A 10,433-nucleotide genomic window follows, 5' to 3' on the forward strand; every position below is an offset into this window, starting at 1 on the left:
GGGCGCTCCGCCCCCCCTGCTTCACCAGAGTCCTCCCAGCCTCAAGGGGGCGCCTTGACTGGAAACCTCCCCCCCCTCCCCCAGGAAAAAAAAAAGGCCAAAAATCACCATTCTCCAATTTTTATTAATTCCAGTGGCACTAATACAGGCGGCGATGGGCACGAAGGACAGTCACACACCTTTTCACCCCCCTCCCCTCCCTGCTTTTCCTCCTTCTGCACGGATTTACCCCATTCTGGGAGAAACAGGAGATCCTTCCTCCCCCTCCCCCTCTTCCTCCAACCTTCCTTTTGAGTCAAATAAATACAGAATCGGGCAAATCTAGTGGAAATGTTTTAGTTACAATGGCAAAGATGAGTCATGTGCAACACAGAAACCTATAAGGCTTTTTGTTTTCTTCCTCATTAAGTCTCAAATCGCTATGAAACCCATTAATTAATGGTGGTGGTCACAGGCACCCTTGGCAGGGGCATTAACGCTAATTAATTTTTCTCTCCCTCTTTTTATAATCCTCCCCCCCCTCCCCCAAGAGTCCAATAATTAGAGTTTGTCCAGGAAGTTGTCAAGGGCAGGGATCCCTTCCTTCAGCCCCTTGCGTTTGCGGGTCTCGGCCACCACCTGGGAGGGTCGGCTGGCGTTGTCAAAGGGGTCACCAGGGAGGATCTGCCAGTGGTCAAAGACACACTGGGGGAAGGCCTGGCCACCTGTGTTGGACCTCAGGTCTGCTGTGAAACCTGGAAGGGAAAAGAAAGGAGGTGAGGTGGGTGAATGGGTGTGGGTTGGGGTTTATCTCCAGCAGAGAGGAGATGATGGGTCAACATCTAGAGCAAAACATGGAGGTCTAGAGATGCCAAGCATGGCTATGGAGTTGAGGCTGGAGAAGGTTCAAGGATGGATGAGGCTTCCAGCAACATGGTGTAGTGGATCTGGGAGACCTTAGAGCAGCTTCCAGGGCCTGAAGGGGCTCCAGGAAAGCTGGGGAGGGACTTGGGACAAGGGCAGGGAGGGAGAGGACAAGGGGGGATGGATGAAAACTGGAAGAGAGAGATTGAGGTGAGACATGAGGAGGGAATTCTGGAGTGTGAGGGTGGGGAGAGCCTGGCCCAGGTTGCCCAGGGAAGCTGTGGCTGCCCCATCCCTGGCAGTGTTGAAGGGCAGGTTGGATGGGGCTTGGAGCAACCTGGGCTGGTGCGAGGTGTAGCACCAAGACATGGTTCAAAATTGAGAGGGAGATTCAGACTAGATACAGGATTGAATTTTTTACTGTGAGGGTGGTGAAAATCTGGCCCAGGTTTCCCAGAGAGGTGGTGTGGCAAGCTGGTACTGGGGGGCTACAGTTTCCCACAGGTGGGTAGATGCCCCATCCCTGAAACCATTCAAGGTCAGGTTGGACAGGGCTCTGAGCAACCTCATCTGGTTGAGGATGTATGTTTGGGCCAGATGAGCTTTACATGTCCCTTCCCACCCAAAGCATTCCATAATGTGTCACCCAAGTAACAAGAGGAAACTGGAAACTACCACAATCTGTGCCAGGGAAGGTTTAGGTTGGATATTGGGAACAATTTCTCCACTGAGAGGGTTGTCAGGCCCTGGCACAGGCTGCCCAGGGCAGTGGTGATGTCACCCTCCCTGGAGGGATTTATTAGACATGTACACGTGGCACACAGAGATAGTTCAGTGGTGGACTTTGTACTGCAAGGTCAATGGTTGGACTTGATTTTAAAGGTCTTTTCCAAGCTAAATGATCTTCCCATCACTGCCACCAGGGAGCTGGACACAAGGTTCTCCCTCCCAGGGTTAGTATCAAGCTCCCAGGGACCAGCACACTCACCAAAGGACTCGTTGACAGGCAGGTAGGCCTTGACCACAAACATGGGGGTACCAGCCACCTGGGTCTCCTCAAACACGTGGCCACGCTTCCTGTTCAGCACACCATAGATGCCACCAACCACCTGCTCTGGGCACTGAAAGAGAGAGGAGTCAGGACCTCGAAGCCACCATTCCTTCACAAACACGTCTTCTGGGCTGAGCAGAGGTTCCTCACCTGGATTTCCACAAGGTAGATGGGTTCCATGAGCCGGGGCTGGGCAGTGAGCACACAGGCATACAGGCATCTCCTGGCAGTGGGAATGATCTGCCCACCCCCACGGTGGATGGCGTCGGCGTGCAGGGTCACGTCGTGGACGTCGAAGCGCACGGCGCGCATGTTCTCCTCACACAGCACCCCCTGGGAAAGCAGAGCGGGTCAGCCAAGTGTGGGGGACAGCTGGTGCTCCCTGCCAGGAGACTCCAGTCCCTCAACTTGTGGGCATTCCCTGGAGACACGTCCTAGAGGAGGATGCACAAGTGCCTACTGGGCCACTCAGCAAGTCACCTTCCTTGCCTGGGACCCAAGGACCAGCTACTCCTGCCCAAGACCCCACTTCAGAGGAGGCTTTAGGCACCACAAACCACCTGCACCAGGATCTCCATGCACAGCTCCAAGGTGCACGTCAGCAGAAGTGCTGACAGACATTTATGAAGCTGCAACCTAAGGGTTTGGCCAGGAAAAGCAGTTTTTCCACATGACTGGGACAAAAAGTAGTTGCTGTGGTATTTTCTGACTTGACACTAACTTCAACAGGAAGAAGTCCTCTCCTGTTGCTGGTCCCAGTCTACCTGTCAACTTGTTTTGGGGTGATCCCGTCTAATCCTGAAAAACAACTGGTAAACAAGGCCAGATCCTTGCTGGGGCTCTCAGAGAACCTGACATCACCTTCTGATGCTATTTTAATGGTTTCTGTTGCATGTTACTCTTTGAAAAGCTTTTTAGAAGCCCAAGCACGTGCTGCCAGGATGGGTTTCTCCACAGTCCTTGTTGTCCCAGGGCTGTGTTTGGTTCCAGCTGTCACCAGTTTAATTTCTCCTAAAAGCTACTCCTGGACTGTGAACCTGCCATTTGTGACACCACCAGCCCCCATGTGAGCCCAGCCCAGGCCTTGCCCCTACCTCCTTGGTGGCCCACTGGAAGCCAGCCACCACACTGTCCTTGATCTCGTTCAGGTACTGCACCCCCTTGGTGATGTCCGTCAGGATGTTGGGGCCGGTGCCATCAGGACCAAAGCACCAGATCTTCCTGGCTTCTGTGACATCCCACTCATACTTCTCAGCCAGATAACGAGCTCGTTGCTTCAGCTCCTGGCGAGCTGAGACCTCACCCTTGTCGATGTCTTCAGCCAAGCCATCTGGGAAGGGTCTGGCCTTCATGTAGAGCCTGTTGTGTTTGTTGGGGGACTTGGAAAGGCACATCACGTTGGACTCCTCGCTGACTGTCTCTCGGTAGGACACAACAGGGTCTGATTTCTGTGGTGACAAAAGAGAAGAGCATTGAGCCCCCACAGCTCATCAGACACCCGCTCCAAGGTCACCACTGCAGAACCTCTACCTTGATGGGGATGCAGGCATGGTCCTCCTCCAGATCCTTCAGACAGATCTCCAGGTGCAGCTCCCCTGCCCCAGCAATGATGTGCTCCCCAGACTCCTCTATGATGCACTGGAAAGACCATTGACAGCAGGTGAGGCTTCCAATCCAACCCAACAAGGGCTCTTGCACATCAAACACAAGTGACCATCTCCAATTATGCTCTTTTGACACCTACAGCTACTTTTAGAAGCTCCTTCCACCAATCTGGGGGTGACAGCACCAACCCCAAGGTGAAATCCTTCCCACTCCAGCAGGGCTGGAACCAACATTCCAGACTTTTCCACCAGCACCCCCAGTACAACCACAACAAAAAGCCCCTGTGCCAACAGGACTAGGATTTCTCCTGCCCCCCAAAAGTGTTTGGACACTCACCTGCACCATAGGGTCAGACTTGGCCAGACGCTTCAGTCCCTCCACCAGTTTGGGCAGGTCAGCTGGGTTCTTGGCTTCCACAGCCACACGCACCACAGGGCTGACACTGAACTTCATGACCCTCATGTTGTGAGCGTGCTCGAAGGTGGTGATGGTTCCAGTCTTCACAAGGAACTGGTCGACACCAACCAGACCAACAATGTTGCCACAAGGCACATCCTCAATGGGTTCAACATAGCGGCCCATCATCAGAATGGTCCTGGGGAAAGAGAAAGTTGTTTTAATGGAGTTTGGAAGAGGAGATCCCACCAGGCAGTGTCCTGGGCTGCAGCAGCAGACTTGAAGTCCATGATCAAGGTGTCTTGCCTGAGCTCAGCAGTGAGAAAAGGCACAAGGCAGCACCAGGACCACAAACCTGAACCAAGGAGCACACCCCAGCCAGGACTGACCTTTGAATTGGCTTCAGGTACAGATCCTCCTTCTTGCCAGGGGTGTAGTTTGGTCCCATGATTCTGACTTTCAGGCCAGTTGAGACGAGACCAGAGAAGACACGTCCAAAAGCATAGAATCGTCCCTTGTCAGAGGTTGGCACCATTTTAGAGATGTACATCATCAGGGGGCCTTTGGGGTCACAGTTCTTGATACCTGGGAGGGAGAGGCATCAACTTAGTCCAGCAGCACTCCTTACATCTGATGTACACACCCTGTCACCCCAACCATCATAAAACCCCAGTACAAGACCTGTACCCAGTTGTTGTCCCAGCTTGATGAATGTTTCACCCCCATAAAAAAAGCTCCAGACTCAAGAATGACAGTGGCTGCTGAGCCGTGTGCTTGGACAACAACATGGCTACAGGTCTGTGGGGGCACTGCTGTGAAGAGCTGCAAGCAGCTCATCCTACCAATGGCAGCCTCATCGTCAGGGGGTCCCTCGTAGAGCAGCTCACAGCGGTACTTCTGAGCTGTGACAGGAGAAGGCAGGTGGATGGTGATCATCTGCAGCAGAGCATCTCCAGCCGGCAGCCACCGCCTCATCACGGCCTGGGCAGAGAGCAGAGGAGTCAGGCCCTGCTGACAGCCTGGCAGCTCACCCACCCTGGCTTCCACTGCCCCCAGCAGCACCTTCCCACCCCTGCTGGGGCTGGAGCTGCTCAGGAAGTTTACACAGTTGGAGCAGCCCGACTACTCTGAACTTCTCAGTGGTGACAGTGACAGGACAAGGGGCAATGGGCACAAACTGGAGCACAGGAGGGTCAAGTTAAACATGAGGAAACACTTCTTGAGTGTGAGGGTGACAGAGCCCTGGGACAGGCTGCCCAGGGAGGCTGTGGAGTCTCCATCCCTGGAGACATTCCAAACCCACCTGGATGTGTTCCTGTGAGATCTGCTCTAGAGAATCCTGCTCTAGCAGGGGGTTGGACTGGGTGATCTCCAGAGGTCCCTTCCAACCCCAGCCATTCTATGATTCTACCAGTCTCCTGCCCAGACACTTCAGACCAAGCTCACCTTCAGCAGGGGTTTGCCCTCCTTGTCCTTATCTTCACTGTCCAGCTTGATGTCCAGTTTCTCAATCAGTTTGGCCGCCTCCTCCTTCTTGAAGTTCATGATTGCATCAAACACCTGGAACAGCAGCAGCAATCAGGAGTGTCACCATGACCCAGTTTGAAGCAGCAACACAAATGGCTCAGAAAGGAATCTCTGTTCTTGCTCATCACCCAGCTCCATCCACGTGGAGCCTGACTTCCCTGCCCATCCTCTACCCCCAACCTCCCTCACACAGACTAACCAGATGTGTCAGATATTGACATTTCTTCAATCAGACAAGTCAGGTCAAAGTGAAGAAAATTTCCATCATCACACACAGCAACTGAGCCAGGGAGCACAAGGCACCAGCAAGGGCTGAGGAACTCACCTTGAAGATGGGGTCAAGGATGAGCTGGCAGAAGGTCCTGGGCAGTTTCTTTCCATCAGGGCTGGTAGCAGATTTGCTGAACTTGCCAGTAGCAGGATCAAAATATCTGGAGAGAGAAGTCAGATGAGCATCAATGCTCAGTTCAGCTGCAGAAGGGTGGTTTGTTCCACGTGCTGAGGCCAGAGGAAAGAGCAGCTGGTAAGAACCATCTGCCTACCTTCCCCCATCACTCTCAGGCTGTCAAAAATGCATTTAACTCATGCTGCAACTCCCCATCCCCTCCACATCTATGTGTGTGCTTCTATTCTGCAAGAATTCCACAGGAAACAGGTTTTTTTGCTATCAAGTCCCTTAGATGGGGCCCTAAGCAGGCCTGACCACATCTTCCACCTTCACCCAACCTCCCACAGGTCAAGTGGCAGCCACACAGAGCTGATCTGCAATGAAAACCAACACCCCCAACTCACCTGTCTCCCCACAGCTTCTTCATCATGTCTTCTACTTTCTTGGCACGCTCAGATGGACTCAGCTGGGCATCACCCTTGGCAGCAAACTTTGCAACGTACATTTCAGCAAACTGTTTCAGTGTGAAAGCCCAGCCATGCAGGCCAGAACCAAAGCCAACAGTACCAAGCACAGGATCAATCTGAAAAGGAAGAGAGATGGGTTAGAGGAGCAATCACAGCTCTGATGGCCACAGAGACTGCAGCACTCACAGCTCACTCAGGTAATACAGTTTGAAGATGGAGCTTTGGAATGATGGGACCCTTGAGCAGTTCTGTCACAACAGCCACCTCTGAGGTGTGGGGACAGCCTGGCCACACAGCCACCATTTAGCTTTGTCCTGCACAACCAGATCAATTCACCACTTTGAACAACAACACAGACAGCTCAGCAGCTGCACTGATCTGCAAGCAGGTGGAATTCCTGTTCTTCATGGAGAGATCCTAAAACCTGCAGGAGCTTCTCCTCTGAGCCAACAGCCCTGCTGACTCCCCAGGAACCCGATGGGAAGCAGACTTCAGAGTCTGGTAAACCCCCCCAGGTCAGGGACAGCCCAGAAAGGGGTGCTGCAGAGCCCAGGATCACACATCATCACAGGTGCGGTGTGGGCAAGAGGACCTATAAAACAAGGGTACCCTTGGTAAAGGGAGAAAATACTTCATAGTCTATTTGCTCCAGCCTTAAACTAAGAGATGTTGGATAAAAGCTCACGAGAGCTCCACACCAGGGCGAAGTGGGTGGTACAGGCAGCTCCATTCTTGCCTCTCACTCCTCCACTGAGGTAGGAAGGAACCAGTGCAGATCCACCACCACTCCCTGAACTCCAGCCTCCCACTTACCATGATATTTCCCATGGGGCCACTTTCTCCTTCTCCATAGGTGGAGATGATGACGTTGACGTTCTCCACGATGCGCTGGAAGGTCTGGTACAGCTCCTCAGGCTCCAGCTGCAGCTCCAGCAGGGCTCGGTCCATTTTGTTCATCATCAGCACAGGCTTGATCCTCTCAGCAATGGCCTGACGCAGCACAGTCTCTGTCTGCACACACACGCCTGCCAAGCACAGGGGAATCAGTTCTCCTCATCCTCCAAACTCACCCCACACGCTCTCCAGTTGCAGAGAACCTTACCAGAGACACAATCCACAACAACCAGGGCACCATCAGTGACACGAAGAGCAGCAGTGACCTCTGAGGAAAAGTCCACGTGCCCAGGGGAGTCAATCAGGTTGATCAAGAAACCAGAACCATCCTTGCTCTGCTTGATGAAAGCCAAATCGTTTTCAGAGAGCTCATAAAATAGGGAAATTGCTCTGAAATAAAGAGAAACTATAATTATTGACATGTTAGCTCTCCTCAGTGCTTAGAAACAGGTTTTTATCCCACACCCAGAGCTGTGCCTGGGCTTGAGGATTCCCTGAAGGATCTTCCTGGGAGGCCAGTGTGGGTCACAACCAGGAGCTCAGGCTATGTCTGTCCTTCCTATGCTCTGCTGAAACCATAACCTGTCTGATTCTGTGCCCTCTAAAGCACCCCAAGAAGGTTCCACACCTTCAGTCCAGGAGTTACACTTTTTCTACCAGGTCCTACCTCCTGTTTATTCCCTTCTTATGCCCCTCCAGGTCCTCAAACCACCCATGGTGACCAAGTCCCCAGGTACATCACCAGAGACCCTCCCAAGAGTCTCCACAGGACCCCAGAAGGCATCAGCCACATCCAACAGGCCCAGCACTAAAATGGAAGGCTGAAGCTTTGTCAGTGGCACCAAGGCAGTGCTCTTATGATTCACCAGAAGCCACCAGCACTTGCTCCTTCCTCCAGGCAATCCTCACAAGCAAGAGATGAGCTTCAGAACTAGACTAGAACAAGCCTAACACCATCCTTCATCTCACAATCAAACCAGCAGAGAACTGCAGGCCCCCCTGAGCTCAGTGGGAGCACCAAGGTGATCCTGCTCTAGCAGGGAGGGCTGCTCTAGATGATCTCCAGAGGTTCCCACCACTCTGGGACTCTCAGAGGGAGGGAACTCACGTGGATTTGATGGTGATGCATCGTTCCTGCTCGTCCTTCCTGGTGTCAGTGAAGCGGGTCTCCCCAGCACGGGCAGAGGCAATGATTCCAGCTTTGCAGACCAGAGAATCAGTCAGGGTTGACTTGCCATGATCAACATGGGCAATCACAGACATGTTTCTGATGTTGGCCTTTTTGTCCATGATGGCCCGTATCTGGTCTACTGTGAAGTTCACCTTGAAAAACGAAAAGGGGGGGGGGGGGTGAAGCAGAGAGTGGATGGAAATTGTTTTGCTGATTCTCGGGAGCTTAACCAGCACCACAAACACCTGCCACAGTCACAGTGACAGCAATTCTGCTGCTGCAGGCCGTGTGACAAGACGACCCACAACAAGGGCACTGCAGACACGGGTATTAGCAAGCCGAAGGGCCCGGGCCTGCACCCTCCCTGCCTCAGCGTCCTACAAATTGCGGCAGCATCGAGGGCTTCCTGAAGTAAACCCCTGGTAAAACAGAGGCCCAGCTGGGGCAGGTGACAGCCCGGTGAGCCGGGAGGGTTGGCCCCCGCCCGGGCCGCAGCGTTACATAAGGCAAAGGCCCGTCCCCAGCGTCACCACCGGCCCGGTGCCACATCACCGCCGCCGCTCCCCCGCCCCGCACTGCAGGCATCAATCCCACCGGGCCGGCAGCCCCGCCACCGGGAGAGGAGCGTCCTGCGGCTGCCGGCACAGCCCCCCAGGGCCCTCGCGCCCCACCCGCCAGGCGAGGGCCCCCAAGTTCCCCCGGGAACAACCCTCTCTCTCCCCCCCCACCCCCAGCCCCACCCCTCTCCCCTCAGCAGCGGCCCAGCCCGGCACGACAGGCCGCTACCGCCAGCCCAGGCCCACAGGCCATCCCGGGACTGCCATCCCTAGCGCCGCAGCCAGCGCTGTGCTCGCTCGGCCCCCTGGGGCGGCGGCAGGACGCGGGACCTCACCATGGTGGCGGATGGCGGCGGATTCTACGGGGCGGGGGGGGGTCACAGCAATGGCGGCGGCGGCGGCCCCTGTCTCGCTGGCGAGCGCAGAGCGGGCGGAAGAGAGCGCTGACGTCAGCCGCCCCCTTCTTATAGGGCGGCGCCGGCTGGGGGGCGGAGCCTACGCACTCGGCGCGCAAGGCGCGTGCGCAGTGGCGCCGCTCTGTCCCGCAGCCGCCGCCGCGCTCTATGGTTGGGAGGACTTGGCCCGCCGGGGCGGGACCGCGTGTGCGGGCACCGGGGGCTGCACCGGGGGCTCTGTGCTTCCCACCCGCTGCCTGTAGCTCAGGTGGGAGCTGGGCCGGGGTAGCAGAGCCAGCACAGCGACCGCTGTGATCCCCGGGGCGGAGCTGCTTGCTCCGCCGCCGTCGGAACCGTGAGGGCCGCCGGCCCCACCGCACCGGCAGGCTAACCCGGGGGGTCTCGGCTCCCAGGAGGAGGCGGTAGGGCAGACGTTGGTGTCAGCACCAACACCGACCACCGCGGGCAGAGAGCGGGCACTACCGAGGGTCGGGCCCTACGTTCCTTCCCGGTCCCGCAGGGTCCCCGCACAGCGCAGGCGCCAACCGGGCCGGGCAGGACCCGGGGACCCCCAGGTGGGGCAGGACCCGGGGACCCCCAGGTGGGGCAGGACTCGGGACCCCCAGGTGGGGCAGGACTCGGGGACCCCCAGGTGGGGCAGGACCCGGGGACCCCCCTGTAGGGCAGGACCTGGGGACCCCCAGGTGGGGCAGGACTCGGGGACCCCCCTGTAGGGCAGGACCCGGGGACCCTCAGATGGGGCAGGACCCAGGGATCCCCCAGGTGGAGCAGGACCCGGGGACCCCCCGATGGGGCAAGACCGGGGGACCCTCCGGAGCTACCGGCCCCTCCTGCCGCCGGGGCAGAGCTCCCCGGCGTCCCCGCCCGCCTTGGCCGGCCCCTCGTCACCCCCGGGGCCGGGGGACAGGCTGTCTGTCTGTCTGTCGTGTGTCCCCCCCGCGGTGACAGGATGAGTGACCGGCTGTTGGGGTTCCCACAGCAATCGGTTGGGTTCCTAGCAGCAAGACTGGCTTTGGTCAGGCTGGAAGGGAACACTGAGGAGCTTGATAAACAACATCGCCCTGCCTAGGAGACCGGCTAATTTGGTTTATTGGGTTTTTTTTGCTTAATGAGCTCGT

At 56.2% G+C, this 10,433-nt stretch overlaps 1 protein-coding gene and 1 non-coding gene across 2 annotated transcripts; both read right to left on the reverse strand.

Moving 5' to 3' along the window:
• Positions 1-104: 104 nt before the first annotated feature.
• On the reverse strand, positions 105-9,338 carry EEF2 (eukaryotic translation elongation factor 2). Its single transcript, XM_051639739.1, has 15 exons — positions 9,235-9,338; positions 8,280-8,494; positions 7,380-7,561; positions 7,091-7,302; positions 6,215-6,393; positions 5,748-5,853; positions 5,342-5,455; positions 4,738-4,876; positions 4,285-4,480; positions 3,836-4,094; positions 3,425-3,532; positions 2,989-3,342; positions 2,045-2,227; positions 1,832-1,964; positions 105-734 (listed from the first exon to the last, which is right to left on the reverse strand). The coding sequence occupies exons 1-15, from the start codon at positions 9,235-9,237 to the stop codon at positions 541-543; spliced, it is 2,577 nt and encodes an 858-aa protein (XP_051495699.1). The 5' UTR covers positions 9,238-9,338; the 3' UTR covers positions 105-540.
• Positions 5,628-5,694, reverse strand: LOC127394217 (small nucleolar RNA SNORD37). The gene has a single exon (XR_007891613.1). It is a non-coding gene; the product is annotated as a small nucleolar RNA SNORD37 (small nucleolar RNA).
• Positions 9,339-10,433: the final 1,095 nt, after the last annotated feature.

The sequence above is a fragment of the Apus apus genome, chromosome 24 (genome assembly GCF_020740795.1).
Source record: "Apus apus isolate bApuApu2 chromosome 24, bApuApu2.pri.cur, whole genome shotgun sequence".
NCBI classification, from domain to species: Eukaryota; Metazoa; Chordata; class Aves; order Apodiformes; family Apodidae; genus Apus; species Apus apus.

What these genes read in the sequence shown, in the direction of transcription:
- EEF2 (XM_051639739.1), bottom strand. An exon ending in TCTACCTTGTGGAAATCCAG is followed by an intron (nt 1,965 to 2,044) that starts GTGAGGAACCTC and finishes TCTCTCTTTCAG; the next exon opens with TGCCCAGAGCAGGTGGTTGG. An exon ending in GCCTGTCAACGAGTCCTTTG is followed by an intron (nt 735 to 1,831) that starts GTGAGTGTGCTG and finishes TTTCCCTTCCAG; the next exon opens with GTTTCACAGCAGACCTGAGG.